This window comes from Pseudopipra pipra, chromosome 6, assembly GCF_036250125.1.
Source record: "Pseudopipra pipra isolate bDixPip1 chromosome 6, bDixPip1.hap1, whole genome shotgun sequence".
In the NCBI taxonomy this organism is placed as follows: Eukaryota; Metazoa; Chordata; class Aves; order Passeriformes; family Pipridae; genus Pseudopipra; species Pseudopipra pipra.
Genome location: NC_087554.1, coordinates 49680869 through 49706561, shown reverse-complemented (window position 1 = coordinate 49706561; position 25693 = coordinate 49680869). Strand labels below are relative to the sequence as shown.

General features: G+C 42.3%; 1 protein-coding gene across 3 annotated transcripts in view; it reads left to right on the top strand.

The window, feature by feature from the left end:
- The window catches only part of PRIMA1 (proline rich membrane anchor 1), a 55996-nt gene extending 38723 nt beyond the window's left edge, over positions 1-17273 (top strand). For 2 of the 3 annotated variants that reach the window (XM_064659032.1, XM_064659031.1), the window contains one exon: positions 12850-17273. In XM_064659032.1, the coding sequence (XP_064515102.1) occupies positions 12850-12949 (100 nt within the window). In that variant the 3' untranslated portion in view covers positions 12950-17273. Of the gene's footprint in view, positions 1-9677; positions 9909-12849 lie in introns of all 3 variants that reach the window. The other variant, XM_064659034.1, reaches the window with a different exon arrangement.
- Positions 17274-25693: the final 8420 nt, after the last annotated feature.

Below are 25693 nucleotides of genomic sequence, written 5' to 3'. Positions count from 1 at the left end.
AAACAGGGTCTTCATTGGAAGATCTTGGGAATGTTACTGAGGGCAGTTGAAAGACTTGAAAATTTTGGAAAAGCAAGGAAAACACATTGTAGCCCAATTCCACTGTCTGAATGTTGATGCTTAACAACAACAGGATCAGTATCTACTACTGAACACCACTGTCCAGGTCTTCTGTTACCCCCAACCAAAGCCCAACATCCCCATGTATTGCTTAGCCTCTCTGCCTAATCATCTCCCAGTAGTTAATTTACTCTCATCTTTGGAATGAGGCTGCAGGTGGTCTTATAAAGACAATTTAAATAGCCTGAGCAAGCAATCTTTCTTCAGGAAATCCCATATTTTAACCATCAGGAAATGAGTTCATAGAATCACAGAATGATTGAGGTTAGAAGAGATAGCTTCTAATCCAAACTTCTGCTCTAACAGAGTCATCTAGAACAGGTTGCTCACATCTGTGTTCTGCTGGGGTTTGGATATCTTCACAGATGGAGAGTTCTTGCTGGTTTTCTTGTGTTCCTTCAAAGCTATCACTATTTATTAAACTAAATGTAGCCCTGCCTGATGAAAACTGTGTGCTAGTACAAGGAAAATCGGTTGTTATCCCAAACAGTATTGAAGTCTAGATGTTGGTTGTGCAGTAATTTCCAGGGTATAGTGTTTATGAGACAAGCAAGCTGCTGAACAGCCTTACGACTTGACCCAAGCCCACTAGAAATTCCAGAGCTCTGCTGTATTTATTCTAATTATTTAGTGGCATCATTGGGGATTTTGGACAGGTTACTGGTAGTTAGCGCTGCCCCGTGTTTTTTGGGTGCATCAAGATGAAGGAAGATTGGCCTCATTTTTTAAGTACAACAGCAAAAATATTGCTACTACTTGTTAGGTTCCTTTGACAGATCAAGGACTGCTGTATAAAGTGGATGAAATAGTCTTTTACTTAGAAAGACAGCTGAGCCAAGCTGTATTAGCACTGCTGTGCAGGACAGTTTGCTTTGCTGTTGCCTCTGCAGAATGTGTTGGTTGGATAAGCAGAAGGATCTGCTCTCCAGTGATGTCAGTCTGGGATTTTTATAAGTGCTACATGTTTTCATAGCTGTTATAGGGCAGAATTTCTCTGTCTCTTCTAAGTTGTACAAACTCACATTCTGCTAGGGAGAAAGTTTGTGGTCATAAATGGATAAAATGCCCCAGTGTTTCTCATGGCTGGGAAGACTGAAAGCCTTCAGGAGGCTTTAGTCTTTAGCCTAAAGCAAGTGGTCCAAGCGTTTCACAGAATACTCTCTGATGGATCATTTTGCACTTTTTCACTCCTAATTTGTGATGTATTGATAAAGATGCCAACAGAAATCTGAAGAGCATTACGATCTATCTTGTGAACAATTAACTTTCCACTGTGACCTGAAACAAACTTCTCTTTCTACTGAAGAAGAAATTGAACAGGCTGAAGTCTACCAATAGAGCCAAGTATTGTAGAGTTACTGCCTCAGTGCAATCTAGTAGCCATGGGTGGATTTTACATGCTCATAACAGACTATAATGCTCATGGTGGTCTAATTATATTGGTTGGATTTACTCCAGCACAATTAGAAGACACAGGTGAATGCTAGAGCTTTAAAATATACAGGAGAGGAGAGTTGCCAGGTTTACCATGATGTTTTTATTACATTTTTTCCTGAAGGCAAAGAAATAAAATTTTCTTAGACCTTCATATAATTTTTAAGCCAATCATAGTTTTTGCAAGCTGACAGGAGGTCACTTGTGGCTGACCCTGTTGGTGAAAAACCACAGCTGTGGCTGAGGTATACCCAGCACATTTGAAGAAAGTTTTTGTCTTGATTTGAGCTTAGGACTGTGTCTTTTACAGCCTGCAAGAACCCAGCAGCAGCATCCTGGGGTTCTTGGGTCAATCTTTTTGTAACTCAGAAGAAGAAATTGTGCCCGTGGTAGTAGGGTGGCTGTGTGGATCCTTTACTCCAGCTCTGTATGACCCAGAAATTCCCTCGACACAGTAAGATTCCTATAGAAACCTCCTGGGTGCCCTTATTGCCTCTTTTGCTTTGCATCTGCATACTCCAGATGCAGTGCACCTGGAGTAAAAGCAATAAAGCCTGATTTCTCCAGTGTCTGAATAACTGCAGCTCCTCGTGAGTTCAGCACACATGGTGAATTTACAGGAGTTCTAAACCGCCAAAAGTTAGAACAAAAAAGTTAGAAAAGCATGGGAGTGCCCTAGCAGTTCCCACACATGCCCCACACTGCCCCAGGCAGGCTTTGCCAGACTCAGTCTGTTCTGCCTCAGCCTGACAAGAAGCCAGACCTGAACGAGAAGCAGCTGAGCACCAGTTGATCTCCCACCCATCGTAAGCATCCAAGCACTTTCAATATGATCAGACCATTCAGCACCCCTCTCAGCCCTGTGCACATGCCCCTTTCCCTACTCCCAATCTCTGCCCTTTCATGTTTCCTGCAGAACTTTATTTTCTGCATCACCCTACCATTGCCCCAAATTTGGCCATGTAGAAGACACCCCCTTCCTGCCTGACCTTTCAGCATCGTTCTGGCCAGCAGCCTTGGCTTGTTACCACCCCTGACTCCCCTAATTTGTGGCTTCTGCTGGCTTTGATTTTGATGCCTGGCTCTAACCTGGACTCCAGTGTGCAGAAACCCCAGGGAAAGGCAGAGCTCGACAGCAGGAGCTGCGCTCGGAAGCACTTCCCTCCTGTGCAGGGAATCCCAGCCAGAGGTAACAAGGCATCTGACCAAAACAAATTTTATTTCCTACAGTAATTTAGGTGCATTAGCTTCACACCTTGTTTAGTTAGTCACAACTTGGTGTGTTAACAAGATCTCAGCTTTACCATGCCCTCACAGAGAGCAGGTGTTAATAAAGAAAGGCTCAGAGGTTCTTGTCCACTTGAGCTGGTTTCAAGGGTCCCCACTGAAGGAAGGTTACATCCTCCACATACCCCCCTTGCTGTGCTATTTACTACCCTGCAGCCACACTGCCCAGCGGGAAAGGATGCAGACAGGGTCCCCCTCTGCAGATGTGTGACACACCAGGGGTGCACATTAATCGCTTGCAGCCACCCTAGAGCCCCTTGCAGCTGTGCTGCCACCACTTGTGTGGCTGCACGGTCTGATTTCTGCTACCTCTGTCCTTCCTCCTCTGCACCCCGTGTATTTACTGCTGAATGTTTATTATGCTGCAGGGTTGCTAAGCAGCACATAGCTCCCTGCTTTGGAGAGCTGTTCCATGAAGGCGACACACGCAGTAGGTCAGTGTGGGCAGAGCTGGGGGTGGGAGAAGATGGCACTGTCTGGGGTGGTCCTGCTCTGCCGCACTCTTGCCTTGCTCTCACACCAGTGTCCCCTCCATCAGCAGGCACATGGCCACCCCCTCCAGTATGGCTGGGCTGGAGAATGATGCTCCTGGTTTGTCCATCTTGGAAAGCTGCTGGCTAATTAGCCACGTCAGGGAGCATTCATGGAGATGAACATCACAGCATCCATTCCCCAAGCTAATGCCAGGTGAAGGAGTGAAGGACTAATAACAGAGGGTTAAAGATGTATGTAAAGAGATGTATGTAGAGTCTGATCCCAGCTGTGTGCAAGGTTGGAGTGGGAAAATAGGTAATTCCTCATTCTGGCCTTTAAAAGAAGCCATGAAAAGAGGTCCCACGTGGAGAAATAGTGCTCCCTTTGGTGTTTGCTTTTTGAGGCAGCAGCATGAAACCTTATGAAATGTTAATACTCCCAAGCTGCTGGAACTTCCCTTCAGTTGCTCTGAGCCCTGAGAAGCCAGTGTGGAGACTGGCTGAACTCAATTTCTTCCTCAGAAAACGTTAAAATTTTCTTCCTCAGTTACAATTTTCTAAAGCCACATCTGCACAAAACCGAATCTTTGCGTAGACATCAAGGTGTGCAGGACTTTCTGGTTGCTCTGCTTTTGCGTGGACTTGCCCCATTGCACACCTGGAGCGTGGGAAGGCTGAGACAACCCTGTCCAGTCCATGCACAGCGGGTTTGCATTTATCCTGCAAAGAGCAGGATCTGGCTCTGCAGACTCTTTGTTGTGAGTGGAGAAAGCCAGAAGCAGATGCTTGGAAATAGTGGTTTCACTCTAGTTGGAGGTAGAGACAGATTGCCTCAAATGAAAAGTGATCTAGATAGCTGCAAAGGTCAGTTCATTTTACAAGTTTTGATTTTCTTCTCAGTTCCTTGCATTTATTTGTGTTGCGGACACTCTTCTCTTGAAGACATTTATATAGCAGAAAATCTACAGAGAATTCTTGTTCATCTGCACAGAAATTAATCATACTATTTAAATAATTTTGTGAAATAGCAGTAGCCTTGTTCTTGTGTATGGATCAAGTCTGATCATTCAAGGTCTTGCCTATGTTTACCAGTGATTAAATGGCAAGATAGTTACTTGTATTGAGCAAAAAATCTGGGCACAAAGTAGCACAGAAGATCAACTTTGTTTTGAGGATGGAAAAGTCCATTGCCTGAAATGGCAGTATCTACAGTCACTTGGCTGGTGAGAGACATACTGTCCTTCAGAGACAGCAAAAGAGCAGCGAAGAGCAGCCCTTGATCATCTCCTCTCTCAGTCCCTTATTATTCCAACCCCACATCTTTCTAGTACTGATGCCCAACCTGACTGGAAGCATGGGCACCAAAAGCCATTCAGTTTGCAGACATGGTAGGGGATTCTTGTACCTTTTCCTTCTTCCACTTTCTCCTCCAATATGGAAGCTGTGTAGTTTTCTCTCTCTCCCTGCTCTCTCCTCCAGCGATCCCAGTTCAAATTGGTATTTTGAGAGTGAAAGAAACTTTTATTTGCATCTCCAGCCTAAATTTACCTATGGCTTCTTCCTTTCAAATGCCATTCTCCTTTTCTGGTGTTCCCTGAGGCCAATCCCATCCACTCTTTCTTTTCATTAGACTAGACTGTTCAAGCTTGTTTACTGTCTTCTGTAAGAAGTTAGGACAGAAATTGGAGCTGGCTACTCTCTTTAAATTATAGACTTGTTAGGACAGATCAAGCCTAACGCAATAGAGTTACATATAATTCGATTTATCTGGGTGGGACATATATATTGCCAATCCCAGGCGGTTTCTGGATTGCTTGGAAGATCGTGGTGCACCATGAACTGAGCTCCATGAATGTGCCTTAGCTGCCTGCACTGCTCTGTAGCAGGACAGGCCTTTGAGGAGCAGGAGTGTGCCCAGCTCATCCCTAAATGGCACTGCCCAAATGGCAGGGCCATGGACATGACCATCCTCCAGACGTGTTTTGACTTTGTTCCATACATTCAATGTCTTTTTTTTTTTCCTCTTTTGGTTTTTGGGGTTTTGGTTGGGGGTTTTTTGGTTTGTTTTTAATTTGTTTGTTTGAGGTTTTTGATTTCATTTAGTGGCTTTTTGCCAGGCTGGAAAGCTGGCAACATGATCTCATTTTTTTATATTGGTCTCATTCATTTTTTTCTTTTTGTAATCAAACATATCAGCATATCAACCACACTGAGAACACCCGACAGACGTCAGCTGTAATAACCCTCCAGTCAATAAAACCTTTTAAAGATCATTAGAGGGAATGCAAAGAATGGGTTGCAATGTGAGGGGTCAGTGAAAGTACTTTTATCAATTATGTCAGCTAATTGTCCAATATCCTAATAATAAAGCTGCTTCTCTTCCTTAATATTGGTTTTGTGTAGGAGAAAAATTCTGAAGTTAGCTTCATTGAAGGACTTAGTAGGAAATGGGATTGCATCACCTTAGTCTCCCAGGGACAGATCTTCCTCTGTAACATCAGAACGAATCTTCCTCAAGTCCAACAAAGTCTGTGGATTTACTCTGACTTTGCACTGCTCAAAATAAATGAAGACTAAACTCCACTTCTTGAATTTCATGTGCGGCTCAGCAATCTACTGCAATTACTTGCAATCTGAACGGGCCAAATCCTTCCTTCAGATATACCCAGAGCGACTTTAGCAGGCTGGGATAGATGCAGTTCTGCAGAAAGAGATCTGCCTGCCACGCTTTGCAAGCCTGAGTGCACCAGCTCAGGGAACCTCTAAGTGCTGATGAATGGCTGCAGAGCAGTTACGTATGGATTTTTTTTTTTCCCCAAGAGAAGCACTCAGCAAAGGCTTGATCTTCAATCTGTGCACAGAGAGGGGGATTTGAGTGTGAACCATCCCAAAACAGAAATCACCCACACACCTGCAGGGCTTGCTTAAATATACACCAGGAACCAGTCAGCTAAAACTGGCTGTGAGGGAGAGTCAAATTAGCAGTAAATTGCAGGCTTCGAAATGCTCATGTGAACAGCTAGAAAAGAAAAATCCCTCCTTGGAAGATTGTATCTTGGGGTTAGATCAAGTCATATTGCTGCAATATGACTTCCAGAGCTGTGAAAGAGACTTTCCCCTTTTGCATAATAGTCCTAACACTGTGCAGGGCACTTGTACAGATCTTCTCTCCTTCTCCACACAAGACAGACAGAAAAGGTCTGAAGATGTAAAAATTGTATGCTTACTTGCTCTTGTAAATATTATTTATCACCTGATCACTAGTTTTGTTTGGCCAAGACTGAAGTACTCAAAGGTCTCTAGGGAAAGAATGGCCTTTTCTGATTCACAAAATACTTTTTATTTATTTTTGTAAGGAGAAAAGGGGCAATGAAGCTTGAGGAAGGAGAGCTCCATCAAATGTCCAAAACTGAAAATAATCCAGTATACATAGTCCTTCCAAATGCTGCAAGTGGTATCATCCAAGTTACCTATAAAACTCTCTAGTTTGGAAGAGTAAGTAAAGAAAAAATCACATATTGGGGTAATAAGTAATAAACACTGGGACAAGACAGTTTGTCTTTTAGATGCTGGACTATCTAACTTACTAGAGAGGAGATGGAAATACAGGCAATGTAAGAGCCTTGGGAGACTGGGAGTACTGAACGTTGGTCCATGACAAACACTGAGCAGTAGTGAATGTGTTGCTGAAAGTTGTCCAGATGGAGCTGTGTTTTATTATAACTGTGAAACATTTACCTTGTACATGGAAGGTAGTTGAGCCAGTAACCTCTTTCTACAAATAATGAGTAGTATGCTGCCTTTTTTCTGGACAGATAAATGGTCCACATATGGCCGTTAACTAATTTAATAGAGAAAAAACAAGGTTTCAGAGAATTTTCGTCATTAGAGTTTCTTCTTTGATTTCTATCTTTAGATTATCAAGTAGAATATATCTGGACTAATTTTTTTTGTCCTTCTAAGACAGTCAAAGGGGAGAAGTTGGAATGTGATTCTTCCCGTGGCTCTGAAAACTCTCACCAGACAAGTGTCCTTTTTCAACATGAGCCCCATATGTCTGAGCCATAGCACCAGGCTGGCCAGCAAGGCTCATTGTGGGTGGCTGCACACAAATTTGATGGCTGTGTCCCTGAAAGCAACTGTTATCAGTGCACTGAGCTCCTCTAGCAGGAGTCCTGTTCACAAACCAGTCTTAAAAGCAAGTTCACTTCTCCCACCAGTTTCTATTGTGAGAACTGATTTGCCTCTGATGACTGATGGCCAGCATGAAGCAAATGGCTGTTTGATGAACACCCCCAGTACTGAGATGTAAACAACCTCCATTCATATTCTTTATATTCTTATAAACATGCAAGTTATGCAGATTGATGGTCTAGTAATTGAATAACATTACAAAATTTATTCTTCCAGTCCTACAGTGTATCTGCTAAATAAGGATGGTTTTGAAGTGTGACTAGAGCCCACACATCATCTTGTCTGGGCTTCCAGCAGTGAAGTCTAGCTGAGAGCTCTAAACATAGCTGCCACAAGTACTGCTAGCATCCTAGCCCAGGAGATGAAGCTGAGTGAAAATATGCTTAATAGATATTTACCTTGTTTCTTGGACAACTTTTTGTAACCCAGGAAGATGCCACTGCAGTTTGATCTCTACTGGTAAATAAGTAGCTTAGATATTTCTGCTGTGCACTGGGGACTCATAGGATAGACCAATCCTATGAAGTAAATGGGTGTCTTGTATGAGACCCAATTTTATTGAAAAACATTTTTTATGTGTTGATAGCTAATGAAATATTCATCATTATGGAGAAGAGCTTTGAAGTCATTGCACTTATAAGCAAAACAGCTCTCTGATTTACCTCCTCCTTTCAGCTGCTTTTGCTGGTGGGGCAGCTCCCCAGCTGCTTATCCTTGCACAGCCCTGTGCTGTGATGTGCACCAGTGGGGCTGCCCAGAGAGCTTGGTAGCAGCTTTGTTATGGGTAGGAGCTTTCTTGAGGTGAAAGTGCTGTGAGAGGAGAGACAAGTTCTTTGTGCACTATTAAAAGCAACTTCCCAAGAGGAGCTGAAAACACAAAAGGATTTTTTGCATGGGTACCTTGTGCCAACTTTGGCATGGGTACAGTTGTGCTAAGACAGTACAGAGACGCCTCATAGCTTTCACCATTGGTAAAATCTCTGTCAGTTGATACTGATACCCATACAATGCAATCTTTCAGATATATATATAAAGAGAGAGATGTATTTTTCTAGATGGCTTTTACAATTTTGTACCACTGCTCGGGGAAGAGTGAAGTTTCACTTTGATCTTCTGAGCATTGGGCATCTCCTTGAACAACACACACTAAAAAAACAGTCTTTCCTCCTCTAACTACATTTGGAAAGAAGAATGGCACTCTATTCCCATTTCATAAGAAATAGGATATGTGTTTCCTCAGGGAATAATCCAGGGCAGCAAATCCCAAGTCGAGACAGGTGTCTCCTGGCAGTGCTGAGTCGGGTATGGGAACCCCAGAAGGAGATGAATTTGAGATCCTGTCATCTCTCTGCTACCAGCCCAAGGTCACCCCCTCCTAGCTTGACTGGGTTTCCCCAGGGCCCAGCCTTCCCAGATACTGGCCATGATGCACTGGCACTCAATAGAGGCATTGCTATGGAGGTAGGCCACAGCAAACAGGTTTGCAACGCTCAGACTTGCCTTATGAAATCAGGTTTTATTCTTAACTCTCATCCCTTTCAAGCATGAAGCACCTGCAAGTGTATGAGTTGTGGATTGTACAGTGACTTTTAAACTCTGTTGCAGTTTACTGTTCTGGACAAAACTTAAATTCCCATTTCTAAGTGGTCTTATTCTCCTCAAAGCTTCAGTAAGCCTATAATGAGGCATAATAAAGTCCTGATTAAATTAATAGTTTGCTCTGCTCTTGCTTGATTTCGTCTGAATAGTCACCTATAGAGATTTTCTTAAGTGTATACAAGTGGGACATGAGGTGAAGCCCTCCCCTAATACTCTACCACACAACTGCCTTACTGACTCCCTGCCAAATTTATACCAGTAGCCAAAGCTGGCAAGAAGAGTTTTGTCAAATATACTGAGTTTTGTGGCTAGACATAATAAAGAGCCAAAAATTATGTTTCCTCTAGGAAATTTTCTGAACACAGAACATACAAATTATGTTTGAATGTGCATCATTACATTGACCTTTACACAGGATTCTGCAAAGGATTGGTACAAGCCAGTATGACAAGCCAGTATGAAATTCTTTGATAAATAAGGTTTATAATGTGATCAGAACCTCCTCTGAAATTTAAGCTTGATATGTAAAATACACTATTAAATGAATGTTTCGTGCTTTCTTGGTTTTAGGACTCATGCAAGTTAATGCATGTGTGGTGATGAGGTCAATATGGAATCTGAGGCAACATTTCAGGCATGTACTAAGCTGTACAGCATTGCACGGCCCTTTCATTCACAGATGTTTGGCACGAAGAACACACCAATTTGTTTGCTAAACATCCAAGCACAATGTATAGCAAATCATACTGTAAACCAATGCAAACCACTTATTAGCAAACAACCTGTTTCGCCTGCCACCAAGTGAGTATGTCACAGATATGAATAATTCCGTACTCATTCCCTTACTAATTTGAAACATCCCTTTGACCAGTGAAGAGCAACCCTGGAATGGAAATGCATAAATGCGTGGCCATAGCTCATCCTCTTAAAGGGAGCTTGGAGTATTACACATTGGAAGATCATGCATAGTCTACCTTATTAGGCAGAAAATAGGATAAAGGGGTTCCCCTTGAAGTGTAAGAGGAAAATTTGCATGCTTGGATCTCAACAGTCAACGAAATTTGGAATAAAAAAGAGCTAGTGGCACACAGACAGCCATGCCCTAATGCAAGAGGGCACTTGAAAAATCTCAACAGGCCAAAATGACCTTGCATATCTAAATACATAGGTCAGTTTTAATCATGGTGACAAGTGCATGCAAGTGTGCCAAGTCAATGATTTAAATAGTGTAACTTGGTCAAGTTTGACCCCAAATCCATTCCTGATGTGAATTTGGAAACAAATTGAGTGAAGGAGTTAAACAGAGCAGTCTCCAAGCCTGAACTTTTGCATCTGACAGTAGTCTTTTCATTGAGACAAGAAAATAGCTGCTCTGTTTTGCTAGCACTAACCCTGAGCAATTGATAAGGCAGAAGAAGAATCTTGATAAAATCTCCATTCCCCTATTTGCAGGTTCTGAAAAAATACCCTTCCAATGCATGCAAGTGCCAGTGGTGTCATACCCCTGGCAACCTCTCCAGGGAAAGAGCAAATAGCAGCTCTCAGGGAGGAGCAACTGAAGAAAAAAAAAAAAAAGAAAGAAAAGAAAAAAAAATGCAGAGAGGAAAGTAAAAAAAGTTTCAGGAGAACTGAAGCAGTCTGTCTTAAAATCACTTCTAGAAGAGAGAAATATGTAGATAAAAATGAGAGGAATACATTTTTTAGCATAAAGAAAGAAGAGGAAGATTAGACAGAGTAAAAGAAAATGGAACTGGAGAGGTGCAGAGAGAGAGACCAAAGAAAGAAGGGGTAAGCAGGAGACAAACAGCAATTAGAAGTGGCCAAAATGTCTTCATTTTTTGATAATTGATAGGTTCAGAACTAGGGGAAAAGCAAAAGGAAAGAATTTTTGAAAGCAGCAAAGAAATTTAGATAGCCACAGCAATTTTCCTGCCCAGAAAAAAAATAAGTGTTGCCATCAAATTCTTCATCCCTTTTGTCAAGGATGTGGCAGGGTGCTTTACAATGTCACAAAAGACAGAGCCACAGGACCTTATGTCAGATGCAGACAGGCACTGCATGTTAAGGACTGAAAAACAGTTCATAAAACCCTTAGTCTCAACAACTCTTAGTCCTCCCTTGCCTTCCATTTCCATTCTGGAATCATGGCTAATATTAACAAGTTTTAACTCTAACCAGCTAAAGAGAGGCATAAAATAACACAATCAGAAGTATTGTCTTTGAAATAACAAGCAAACAAATTTATCTTCTTGTAATCATTCTCCATAAATCTTTTATTAATACTTTGCTGAAATTAAATGTCATTAACTGTCATTAATTGCTGTTGGTTTTTTTAAACATTGTCAAGAACAATAGCACAGACTGTTTTATTACATGTATCTGGTCCTCTTTTTGCCCTCAGAAGCACCTTAAACTCAAGGCCCTAATGTCTGAAATATCTGTGTGGAAAGCACAAAGCTTTTTCACAGAATCAAAAAATATGCAAAGTTGGAAAGGACCCGCAAGGATCATCAAGTCCAACTCCTGGCCCTGCACATGACCATCCCCAAGGGTCACATCATGTGCCTGAGAGCATTGTCCAAATGGTATTTGAACTCTGTCAGGCTTGGTGCTGTGACCACTTCCCTGGGGAGCCTGTTCCAGTGCCCAACCACCCTCTATCTGAAGAACCTCTTTCTAATATCCAACCTAAATCTCCCCTGACACAACCTCAGGCCATTCCCTGTGATCCTGTCACTGGTCACCATAGAGAAATGATCAGTGCCTGCTCCTCCTCTTCCCCTCACAAGGAAGTTGTAACTGCAATGAGGTCTCCCCTCAGTCTTCTCTTCTCCAGGCTGAACACACCAAGTGCCCTCAGCTGCTCCTCATACAGCTTCCCCTCAAGGCCCTTCACCATCTTCATTGCCCTCCTTTAGACACTCCTTAATAGCTTTATGTCTGTCTTATTTTGTGGTGACCAAAACTGCACACAGTATTCAAAGTGAGGCTGCCCCAGTGCAGAGCAGAGTGGGACAATCCCCTCCCTCGACCAGCTGTTGATGCTTTGCCTGATGCCCAGAGAATGCAGAGAAAAACAAATGCCTTGGGCACAAAGCATCTGACTTATTTTGGGTTTCTACTTTAAGCTGTTCTGAACCATGTTTTATTAGTACCTGTTTTTCTCCATTGACTGTGAAGATTGTCAGGTCACCACAGGTGTACGTATCTGTGCTGGTCAGATGAGTCTACTCTTAGTGACCGAACACAGTGTGGTTTTATGGGTTTTATGGTGAGTTGGGTCCTAGGTGGACACAACTGGTCATCATCCCAGTTTGAATGATGTAACACTTTGAGGAGGAAGGCCAGGACTGCTCCGAGGCAGAGCCCAACCAGCATCCCAGCCTCTCTTCCAGAGATAGAGGTGATGGTGGAGGACACTCCTTCCAGCAGCCTTCATCTCATGTAACAGGTACACCTGTATCTATTACAGGTATCCAAATTAGCATGGGCACACCAATAGCACATCATGAGACCTCAGGATCAGACCTCTCGCTCTCCAGGTGGATCATGATGCTTGACAAATTTTAACTACTGATTTGGTCTGTGTTCAGAAAGGGAAAAAGAGATAGGAAAAGTTCAGCATTGTGATGTACCTTACGTGTCCTCGCTTTCAATCTATATTGACAAAGAAGATGTTTATCTCTGTTCTTTCTTTTCTCCCCACCCTGCCTATACATCACCGAACCTGGGATCACCCAAGGAAACCAATGAGAAAAGAAGAGAACGGAACCAGTCGGTCGGAATATGCAATGACCTCCTCCCAGAACAACAAAACAGTTGATAACAATGCGGTCGTATAATCCCTGAAACCCCACCAAGGGCACAGGAGGTGGTAAACTTTCAAAGCACACACATGGAGTATGCAAGGTGGGTGAAATAAGGCAACGAAGGGAGCTGTGTGGCCAAGGACTTCATTTCAGAAACAGCGCACACATCAGTGATCCAGAAGGGAAAAGCAGGCTGCTCTCCAGGCTTGCTGCTTCTCCAAGGGAGGATAAACTCACCCACCTGGGCTGCCCGGAGAAAAGGCCTCACAAAGGCATAAGCATTGCATGCTGCATCTCATGAAAGCGATGTTGCAATGCCTCCCGCTTTTCTTCTTCCTCTCTTCCCCCTTACTTTTATGTTTGTATTGAGTATCCACAAAAAGCTGCTGAAGTAGGATCTTTTGAGGAGAGAGTAATCTACCAGAGTGGTGGCAGCTTTTCATAAATGGGTCAGAGGGAGGTGTCTCCCTTTATATGGGAGGACACCTCCCTCTATATGGTGGGAGGTGTTACCTACATGCTTCTCCAGCCTGTGCAGTTTTGTACGCTAATAATTCATTCTTAGCATTCTTATTATTTCATTATTAAAAGGGGAACAAAGGGTTTTGTTAAGCCATCAAGGAAAATTTGCATGAACTTGTGACTTGTCCCAGGAAATTTATCCGCAGTCTGGTGACTATGCAATTTCCACGGCTGAAGACTTTTCAGGCAAAAGAAATCAAAATGTAAGATTTTAGCAATTATCATTGCTATTGAAAGAGAGATGTTATTAAGAGGTACTTTGAACGTTATTACTTCATAATCAGACTCTTTTTTTTCATCACATTTAAATTTTATCTTTAAAAATGTCCTTCCTTTGCAAAATTCTACACATTTCTCTGTGTTTGCATCACATTGATTCCCCAGGGAAACTCCTACAGGAAAGATATTGTTTACATCTTGGTGTATTTGGGCGGGATTGTGTTGAAAGGAGTAGCAGCCCTTTGAAGTCCTCTTCATTCACTGGTTAGTGTTGTTTTCTTAAAGTGTTAAGTCTCCTGAACTGACCTACTGAGGACATTGCAGGTCTGGCTTGGAGGACCACTTTTGAGGGTCCAGTAAGCTGGTTGTGCCCACGTTAACTCAGTCTCTGCCTCTCCTGAGCCGAGAATGCCGATTATGCCAAATTCAGTGTAATAGCTTAGTATACGTTCCGTGAGGTGGATTGCAGGCTATTTAAAGCAAGGCTGAATCTACCCAAATTCATTTCATGTAGGATCTCAGGTTAGACTCAGTAAATAACCCTTAGGATAAAGGTGATGAGACTAGTCGAGATGCTGGTCTTTCCCCATCTCCTGAAAACTTTTCTTCGTGTCATACCTCCACGTGTATGTCTCCGTTTACCTCTGTGCTGAAAGTAATGATGCAGTCAAAGATAAATTTACACCCTGGCTTCTTGTCCGGACATAAAGCTTCAATACCACTGGGTCTCCGCATCTATGAGTAACTCCCAGGTGTCAGCCCAGTCTCTGGGATGTGGCTGTGCCCTGGCTGTATGTCCCTCGGTACTGCAACACACCAGTTTTATATAAGGATGTGCCTGAACTGCAGAAATCAGACCTTGATTTGAATGCATTCCTGCCTGCAGTTGGTCTATTACTGAGATGCAGAGTTTGGCCTGATGGTAGAGGAAGACAATGTTCTGCAGACCTTCCCCAAAAGAAGCTCTGGGACGTTCAAATCAGCAGTTTCAGCTCAGGCCCATCTGTAGCTTTCTATTACCTGTTGAACAATAGGGTGTATGTAAATATAAGTATCTTTTCAATGATAAAATGAAATGCTGCTATATACTGCTCTTGAGAAATTTATGGATTTATTCATTTAGCTTTTTAGTCTGTCATCACTATGTAGAAGTTTAACCACATAAAATTATTTTTTAAAGCTAGATCTTCTTGGGAAGTGAATGCAATTACAAAAGTGAAAGGGAATAAGTAACCCTTTGCCCAAGAGTACGATCATTCCCAGACACAGTCATTTTGTGTGCTTGCACAAGACAGAGTGATATGTTCTTAGATCCAAAGTGGGATTAAAATGACAGGATTTACACTTTTGAGTCTAGTATCCCAAATGATGATTGCCTAAAGCACTTAGCTCCTAAATACTATAATAATAATATTACAAGTATATTTCTAGAATATTTTTTAAGCTATAACATTTATTTTGATGTAGTTACCTATGTTTACCTTTCTTTTTTTACTCCACTTGTTTCAGCCTAAATGTGAAAATGTGGCATAGTTTGAGACTGGTTGCATGTGTCTCTGAGAGTATAAAGTATGAATGCAGATAAGTTTAGCATGATACAGGCTCAGGATTAGCACTTTCTCCTAAAGGTTGTTGGTTTTATTTTATTCCTAATTCAGCTTTAAAGGCATGTTCTGTAAGGTGAAAATCACAACAAGTCCATCAAAATGCATCTGTTTTTGCAAGACAGAGAGGGTCACTAGACACTGTCTGATTTTCATTGATGTAAATGGTAAAATGTCCTCACTAGAGAAGACCCTGGTGCATGACACAACCCACAAGCAAACCCCCCCAGGCCTCCTGAGGACTTCTTAGGAGAACATAAATATTAAAAACTTCAATGAGAGCGGGGAGGCGGGGCATTGCAAGACGTACTACATGCGGACTAGGATCTGTTTTCAACTCTGCCACTGAATCTGCTCTTTACTAGCAAGTAATTTTGCCTCTCTGTGCCTCAATTTACCCATCTGTATAATCAAGATAAAAGTATGTACCAGCTCTGTGGCAGTATTTTGAGAGATATAGATGTAGCTTATTTGCATAGGCAGATATACACTATCGTTATATGCAACATGCTGATAAATGTATTTGGGCACATAATCACCATAATAGTTCTTGGAACAGACATTTCCCTTGTGCTTTTCTAATGCATTGGCCACAGAAGAGCAGCAGCAGACAGCCCAAGAGCTGCTCCTCTGCTTGCCCAGATACTTTGCTCTCAGCCCTCACACCATGGCACGGCAAGGAGAGGTGGGAAATCTTCCATGAGGTAGTTTTGCCTTTAGATTCCTGCCTAGGTAGAGTTGACTACACTGCACTGAAATTTAAAGTGATATTCAGAAGTGCTTAGAAAAGTATACTGGAAGCAGATATAAGTCTTCAGAAAAGAAAGGCTAGAAAGGCATTGTCTCTCAGGAGTGAATTCAGAAGCCTGCTGATGTGGTATGAGCTTGTGTTTAACACTCTACAGACTACTTGCAAAGCTTTTATAAGAGAGGCTTCGATGCTTCCTTATTGTACTATAATTAAATACAAAAGGAAAGGAGTAGGCCTGATGGATAAGCGCTTCACTAAGCAGTGATTCTGGGTCTGGGGAACTGGCAATCTAATATGCAGCTTTAAAAGCATTTTGAGTTCCTTTTTAGCCACCAAAGCATCAGGGATAGAAAGGTCCTTCATAGCTCCGTTCACGAAATAGCCGGATCCCCAGCAGATGCAAAGGTGACCAGTTTCTACACAGAAGTTACCTGTTCTGCTCTGACCACCAGACAGACTGAGCAAACTGCTGTGCTCAGTCTGAGGGAGAGCAGCCACTCAAAATCTCTTCTCAAGGATCACCACTAGCGGGGAGTGCACTTTAAGGGCCTGAGCTGTTGAGTTTCCTTGTTCCTCAGCAGCATCAGGAAGGTGGAGCTGCCACCCTTCCTGATCCACACCCAACTCAGCGGTGTGCCTGGGAAAGCATCTCTGCCTTGGACAGATGCTGCAAAAACAGACATGGAAGGAAAGAGGAAAGTTCTACTAAGTATAAGATATAAATATACTGATATATATATATCTATACAGAGACCTAATTGTCCGGTCTTGCATGCCATATGGTCACAGCATGTGAAGAAAGTGTGGGCATCCTGCTCCAACCAGGTCATGACCATAGACACTGCCAAGCAATGGAGAATCAGGCCTATGGTAGATATGTATTTACAATACTCCTTGCACCTGTACAAACAAAAATATATTATTTTAAACTGCAACATAGTGTGTTTAAATCAATGCATGAATGTAAATATTCTAAGATCTGCCTTCTTGACTGTGTACCACATGTACAGATGAAAACAAATATTGTTTATAGGAAATCTGTATCAGTGGTTAAATGACTAAAGAGAAAAAAAATATCAAAATTAATGTTGTCATGTTTCTCAAACGAGCCATTAATATATATTTAGTATTTAAGGATATTGCTCAATAAGTATGTTCCGTACCAAAAACTGTGTTGCATATACAGATTGTGCAGTACCCTATTTTAAAAAGCCACCATAATTAATTTTTATTTTAAATAAAAATGTACTTGTAAAAAGTCTCCTGTGTCCTGTCAGTTATGTAGTTGAGAGCAGTCTACACGTTGAAGGGAGGAATGGCTGCAGTGCCTCTTCAGCACTCTTTTATTTCCCAGATTCACCCTGCTTGCATGAACACTTTCTGTTATGGTTTTGGAGAAGCTTGGGGCTGCTGCTTGTGCATGTGTCCAGCCAGGTTCTGGTTCTATCTTGCCTAAACCTGCAGTTTAATCCCAGATATGTGCACTGCTGGTGCTGTGTAAGCAAAGGAGTTACACTCAGATACTCCTGCAGCCCCACAAAGTTCATGAAATCCTTTCTCTTTATGCTGAGAGGCTAGAAGTTTCCCTAACAACATAGTCTAGTTTTAGACTTATTTCTTTGTCTTTCGCATAACACTACATACCTTTATTTATTTTGGTGCAAGAGATAATATGCATCATTTTATATTCTAACTCCCTGGGTGGGCTTCACCCTCCCTTTTCCATGCAAGAACAAAAGCCAGTTATGGACCAGTCCTTCAGCAGATCAACACTGATGCAGAGTAATTAAACCCGTGTCCTTTTGCTGGTATTCACCCCTCCCTGTTCAGAGCACACCCTGCGTGAGGTTCTCTGAAGCCAAGGGGCTGCCACAACCTGAACCCCTCCTTCACAGTGGGGTCTTCCTTCCCCAGCCACAGAAGGAGGCTGAAGTAATTCCCCAGGGACTGCCAGGTACCTGACTGAGGTCAGTTGAACACCAGCCGTGGGATGGGAGGATTTTGTTATAAATCAGGAGGCATCTTGGTTTTCTTTAGTTCCCAAGACGATATTCCCTAACAGTTTTTGCTGGTCCCTTAAGAATTATTTCATGTCCCAGCTGGACAAAAACCTTAAATGGGACTGAGGAACGCTAATCATCTAGCATGGCAGGAGTATGAAGGGTCTGGAGCACAAGTCTTATGAGGATCGGCTGAGGGAGCTGGGGATGTTTAGTTTGGAGGAACAAAGGCTCAGGGGAAACCTTATCTCTCTCTACAGCTACCTGGAAGGAGGTTCTAACAAGGTGGGGGTCAGTTTCTTCTCCCAAATAACAAGTGATAGGACAAAAGAAGAGGGCCTCAAGTTGCACCAAGGGAGTTTTAGATTGGATATTATAAAAATTTCTTCGCCGAAAGAAGCATTGGACGAGGCTGCCCAGGGAAGTGGTAGAGTCACCAACCCTGGACCTATTTAAAAGACGTAGATGTGCCACTTAGGGACATGGTTTAGCGGTGAACAGGGTGGTGCTAAGTTAGTGGTTGGACTTGATGATCCTTTTCCAACATAAACAATTCTATGATTCTATAATGAAAAGTGATTGAGTGGCAGTTTAATGAATTACAGCAATAACCATTCTGTCATAGACTATGATATCCAGCAGACTTAAATATCAGAGACATTTCGCAGAAGAAAACTTCCACATTAAAATTTCCCTGTGACCACTCTGGAAGTCATTGACCCCTGCTTCAGGCATCAAAGCTGTTGGATAAACATTCCTACCTCCCATTTGCAGCAGAGGAAGAAGGATGTCACTTTGAAGAGGAGATCGCCACAATCAGGAAGAGACCACAGAGAAACCATGCAGCAGAAAAAAAGTAGGGCACACCCTGGTGAAATTCTGGTGAGGTCCCTCAAGTCCTACTTACACTAAAAATATCAGCCCAGAATTCCATGCTGTTTGGCTGAGCTCTTGTCATGCTTTAGCTATGGTGAAATAGTCACAGCAAGCAACAGGAGCATTGGGTGCAAATTTGATTAGACTAGAGCACAGTAAAAGAGCTCCAAACCTAAAACCAAGGTTGCATCTTGAGCATAGCTGAAAACATTGTTAAATAATGCAATATGCAGTAACTTGCTGTGCTGAAGAGCCTGGTGTTGCCTGGTATGCTTTTCCTCCACTGTCCCATCACTGGAAACCTGTGTTATGATACCAGAGAGAAATTAGATTACAAAGTTTTAATATATTTGGAGAGGGAACAAGAAATTTGTAATGAGAGGGATGGGGTGTATTCTGTGATTTCGGTAATATAAAATCATGAAGCCCTTTTCACTAGTTTCATCTAGGCACATGCATTTCCAAAGTCTACATCATTTTAAAAGATGTCCAGAATAATTAGTTTCAAACTAGAGCTTTCTCCATTTCTGAAATATGCTCTTGTTTGGGCATGCTTGATTCATGCAGTTGTAATCTTTGCCCAAAAAGCAATCAAATGTTTTAAAAAAACAACCAACAACTGATGTTATAGTGTGTATTAGTCTTCAGTTACTAAAGTGTTAACATTTTAATATATGTTTCTTTCTTATCAAAAATATCCCTTCAGAGCTGATCTTCCATTAATACAGATTTTATCTAAGCCATTTCCTTAAGGTTCTTTCCTAACTATTATGTCTTCAACCAGAAGACACAGAAACAGTTGTTTAATTGCAAGCTAACGAGAAGTTGCCCTTGAAAGTGGCCTGAAACTACTTTTTTTTTTTTTTACTGTTCAGGAAAAGATACTGAGAATATTAATACCAAGATGCCTAACATGTTTTGAACTTGTCTTATTTTTGGTTTTAGTTGAAATAAAAGCCCTCACTTTCATGAGTGCAACATTTAAACTCTTGTCCTGCTGCCTCTGTCTTATGCCGTTGCACAGTTTGGTATATCCATGGCGATTGGCAATTCTCCTGATTAGACTGAGTGTCCTGCCAGCCCAACCTGTCTGGGTGTGAGCATCCATGCAGTGCTGTGAGCCCTGGCAAGGGCTCCTTACCTGATCAGCTAATATATAGCACATGAGATGTCCTGACAGCCATGGAGGGAGGTACGAACCCCTGGATGAAGTATGCAGCCCCTGCAGGGGTGTTTTCTGGGGAGAGGAGGAATGGTGCAACTGCTGAGCACAATATGGGGCACCAATACCCACTTTGGGCCCTTGGTACAGACAGTCACTGAAGAAGTTAAGATGCAACAGCAAACCAATTGAGGCTGGAGGTAGGTAGTCAACCCCCCTGTATCATATATTATTAAATGCCATAAAAAACATTATACCCATGAAAGAAGCATTCCTGCACTAACTAGAGTTGCTAATCAGTCTCCAGTGTTGCTGGGGAGGGGGCAGGGCAGGGCAGATGTGATGCTTGGAGACCCAGCTCTGCTTCCCTTAACAACTTACAAAAGAAAATCCTATGGATTTAAATTTCTCCCTTGTTGTATAAATGGCAAGGCTTTAAGAAGCTGATTTTGTCATGAGTGCTGGCTAGAAGCATAAAATCTTTTTAATGGCTGTTGGTTTCCTTAACCTGTGAGCTCTCATAAAAAAAGTAGTTAAATTGTATATATATATATATATATATGTATATATATATATATCTGCCTGAAAGTATTTTATATGATATATCACTGTGGCTGAAAGAGAAAGGAAGTTTCTTTGTAAATAGCAGCTGGCTGTTTTCCTTTCCTGTGCATTGAAATAAATTTCATGAATTCATTTTTGTGCAGCACAAAAAGAACTTGGAGCCTGAACGTGAATAAATTTCCCTTTACGTTCGGCATCACTTCCCCCTGCACACACAGACAGAAATGCTTTCAGTATTTAAGTTTCATTTAACACGGGCGTAGTCGGAAGCAGAAAAGAAAATATAAAGAAAAGCAGCAGTACAGCAGACACATCCCAGTGAATGAGCCTGTGAGCCAGAGACAGCCTCTCCTATTTTGATTTGTAATTTGAGGATAATTCAATTAGACATTTCAAGCAATTTAAACATTCATGTATTGTCCAGCACCAAAGCATGAACTGTTCAGCAGCAAACAAGACCTGACAGCCTTAGCAGGCCGAGTGAAAATCCCAATGTTTAAAAGGAAAAGCCCTCATCTAATTGATGCCTACCGGAAAATTAAAAAAAAAAAAAAGGAAGGGGCGGGGGGTGTAGGGGGGTACCCGGAGAGTGAGAGAAGTACAAAGGACAGAGTGAGGGGTGTATCCTGGCTGTGGGCTTCACACCTCATTTGCAGCCATTTGCTTAACAGAATATTTCAAAGCCTGTGTGTTCCTTTTAAGGAGGGATTAAAACACAAATGCACCTGATCACCCATCTGCTCACCTCTCCAGCGGTAGCAGAAAGGCAGGCAGGCATTCGGGAGCAAAATGGGAAATTTTCATAAGCAGCTGCTTGTGAAAGCCAGGTCCCTCCTGCCCACACTCAGCCACACTGAGGTATCTGAAGGTATTGCCCCATCCCAAGATCCTGGTGCTGTACCCAAGCAGCAGGAGGAAGTCCTGCCGGGACCCATGGCCCCCTCAGAGGTGGCAGGGAGAAATCAGAGAGCAGGAAACTCCCGGAGCCTATTTCACCACAACAAGGCACAGCACAGCTCCTTGCTCAGCATCATGAGCCTGACACCTGCTGCCCTGCTCACCCTGGCTGCCCTGGCCACCAGCAACCAAATCCCTGTGGGGTAACCATGGAGTACATGGCTCTGCGCCCACAAATGGAGATACTGGCTGCTGGGGTGATAGCTTAGTGGTATTAAAACACTGGATGTAATAATAATGCAAGAATTTCAGGTGGAATTTCAAACAAGAGTGTTTCAGAGCCTTGTTTGCTTTAAACATGTTGTCCCTTGTGACCTCTGGACCCAGGGGAAGAAATGCTATTTGCCTTGTCCCCAGCAAGTTGCCCTGGAAGCAGGAGGTCACCCTAACCTAGGGACTGGCTGACTGACTGCTTTGATAGACACAGACTTGGATTGCTCAAAGTCATTCCTTTGCTAACAACTTTTAGAGGAAGGTGATGAAAGCATCAGGAATCATCAAGTAAAATTTTCTGTCAGGTTACGTGCCTCTGGTGTCCCTTCAACAGCCCCTCAGAAAATCTCTGGAGTAGAAAACTCATATGTAAAATTTTCTAGGAATGTACCACACCTACCCTCTCTTCATTTTAGGCATTACACAGGACCAAGTTTGGATGGTAAAACCACAAAAAGTACATACAGTACACATGGACGCCAGAAACAGTGGTAATTTTCTTGGGCCATTCTATTTGAAGACCCAGTGTTTAGCATGCTTATAACCTATAGGTGTGAACAGTTTGTGCTGAAATTTTCCAAGCTGACTTCTGCTGCAAGCTGACCTTTGCATTTGTCCAGGAGTTGAAGAAGAACAGTTTCTTCCAAGAATGATATTTGGGGAAAAAATATTATAACAAAACCTAACAGTAACTTCTGACTGGTTTTTTTGAGAATCTCTAATTCCTTCAATCTTTGGAGATGGATTAAATTTTATAAGCAGAGCAATGTTTTTATTAACAGTTACAAGCCTCTGGAAACTCAGGGTTTCCCTTCTTTACGGGCCATTTATACTGGATAGGTAAGTCCACTGAAAAGCCTCTCTGCACTGAGGTTGCTTCATTTCTTAACATTCCTACTAAAATTAAGACACTGAAGTTCAATCAGTTCTTCTCCAAGAATTATTCAATTCAATATATGTAATAAAAACAAGAGTTGAGCTAAATAAAAGAAATGCAGCTCATTTGTTTTTAAAGCTCAAAACCATTTGTAAATTTAGTTCAAAATTAGTGGTGAGTTTTGCTCAAAATATTTGCAATAGTTAGGATGCTCTCATCTTCAGATATCTTGGTAGGAACACAGCAGAATATAAAAAACACTTAGGAGAAATAAAAAGTAGAACCTTCCTACTCATGGTATTTTTTTACCTTGAAACAGGTGATGTTGGTCATACATGCAGATAGAGACCTTCAGCATTAGAAATCCTTCGAATGAGTGACCATGTGAATCTGCTCCACTCTCCTGTTTCCTGATACCTTTGGCACTGCACAGACAAAGCTATGATTTTACAGCTATCTAAACCTGCCTCCTGCATGCAGATACATTCAGACACACACATAGATGTACACATGCTGACTGTCTATAAGTCAGCAGCAACTGTCTGCAATTTTCCATGGCAGTGCAGCATAAAATGTTTCAGGGCATCTTTTGAGGAAAGAATTTCTCCCTGTTCCCAACCACTGAGGCAGAATTGTCATTATCTGATTCTCCTTTGAAAAACTATGGGGGAAGGAGGAGAAGAGGGGGAAAGGGAGTGGGAGATATCTCTGGGTTTATCTTTTTCCCCAACTTTTCTTATGTACTGAAGATGCAAATCTGAAGTTACTGAGGCTTTATGGGATGGAGGAATGGACCGGAATGAAGAAATTACAGATTCAGCAGCTATTTTATTTGGGGTTTGTTTTTCCTCATGCCTCATCACCTGTACATTGAATTCAGGTCTCCAAATTGGAGGTTTGGCTGCATTTCAGTGACTCATGAGTTTCAGGTTACCATCTTTCTGTGTTGTAGAAGCTTGTCCAGGAAGAAAAAAGAAATGCATATTTAGCAAGCAGTTCCTTAGGTGAGGCATCAGGCTGTGTGGTGCCCACAAGGTTGCATGCCATCTTTAATGGCCCTACTAAAAGCAGTAGAACTACTCCATAGAAATAGGCATGGGGAAAAGCACCAGAAGTTTATTTTAGTAATTGTAATGTTGTGTAGGAATTGTGTTGATCAGATACCAGATGGAGCCAAGCACTTTTAGAATTAAAATTTATCATTTCTGAGAGAAAAAAAAGTCTTCTCCAAAATGCTATTTACCTTACAGACAGGAAACTGATCCATCATAAATTTGAGGGATGCTCTAAATTCAACATTCCCTTTAAGAGTTTTGACTTACCAAGATGAGTCTTGTGAGAATTCCCATTTGGTATTTCTACTGTGCTGGGTGTTGTCTAAATGTGCTGAGAGACATTCTCTGTCCAGCGCCATGTGATCTGAATTGGCTCCACTTCTGCTGTCAGTACCTTGAGGAATATCAGTAATATTGCAGTTTCATTTGTCATAGGGAGAAGAGGTTTATTCTCAACCCCTGTGATTTACGAAGCCACTGAATACTTGAGACAGGATTTCTCTCATGTAATTTCAACCAAACTAAAAATGTAGTGTTTAATACATCTAAATTCTCAAGAATCTTGTTTTCAGTGGAGAAAGATGGCATCTCCAGATGGCAACCCATCTTACCCTAAAATAAGTACCTATGCCTGGGGGGGCTGAACAGCCTCAGTCTGTTTGGTTGCATAGGAACAACTGCTGTAACACAGAACATGTCTCACAGGGTCTGAATTTACTGATGCTGAGAGGGCAGATGCTGCTGCACACAGGCAGTTCAGCAGGGCGGGCAGCATCCAGTCCAATGATGTCAGTCACCCATTGTAGTGGAACATTATGCAGAATTGGGTAACAATAATCAATAATCAATAATCAGAGTATGAACAGTCCATCCAAAACTGGACATATTCATACAAACTTGTACAGAAAATGCAACTTCATTCTGGAAAACACAGTCAATTCATTAATACAAAACAAGACTTTATGAAATTTGATCCAAAACACCGTGTGTGTGTGTGTGTGTGCACATATTTGTATGTGTGCACATGGATGCAATTTAGTTCAGTCTGCATAGATGAATGTTATTCTGAAAATAATAATTCTCGGGCAGACAATACCTTTGAGGTCACTTGCACAGCCTGGTCAGGCACCCATTGAATGGGACAGCTGAAGAGCCTGTGGTGCCTGTGGTGCCTCCTCCTCACTCCCAGCCAGGAGCAGCACATGCAGCACAGGCTTTCACAGCAGTTTTGGGTCATGGCTGCTCAGAGGTTCAGCTACTGTCTCCAGAGAAAGAAACCCAAACTGGGACCTCAAGGGGGTCTGGAGAGCACATGGGAGAGGACCCAATGATCCCAGCCCAGCCTTCTGACAAGGCCAGCTCTCCAATGTTGCAGTGAACACGGAAATGCAGATGGCAAGGGTATTAAAGCACTAAGCCCCTCTTCCTACAATCCATTTTCTTTTTTAGGCTAAGAAAAGCTGTAGCAGCCATAGGACACCTCCTTCAAATCTGTTTTGCCTCCTATTTTGAGCAGTTTCTCATATCAGGAAAAAGAACCCAGATGCGTAAGTGAGGAAGAGGATGCCCTTTGACCCGACTCGCCTCAGGGTGAGGAGCTGCATCATCTATCCAAGTGGGCTGGTCACACATTGTTGACAAAAATGACCGGAGCTGTCCAAAAAGCCAACTCAACCCTTCTGATGGCTCAGTCTGTCACCGTCAGCTGAATTCAGCACACATTGCACAGACGTGCCCTTTCTCCAAGGGAACCAAGCAGCTGAAAACAACATGACACTCTATCAGCTTAGGAAAGCTTAAAACCAATAAGCACTGAGTTTGGGTTTTCAGGGATTTTCTGCCTTGACTTACATTTAACAATCAGAAAGAAGGGGGGGGAAAAAAGAGAGAGTCTAAAATATACTAGCTATGAACCCACCTTTCCCAAACATTTCAAACCCTCAAGCCCAGTTACTCCAGGAAAACATGCCTTTATTC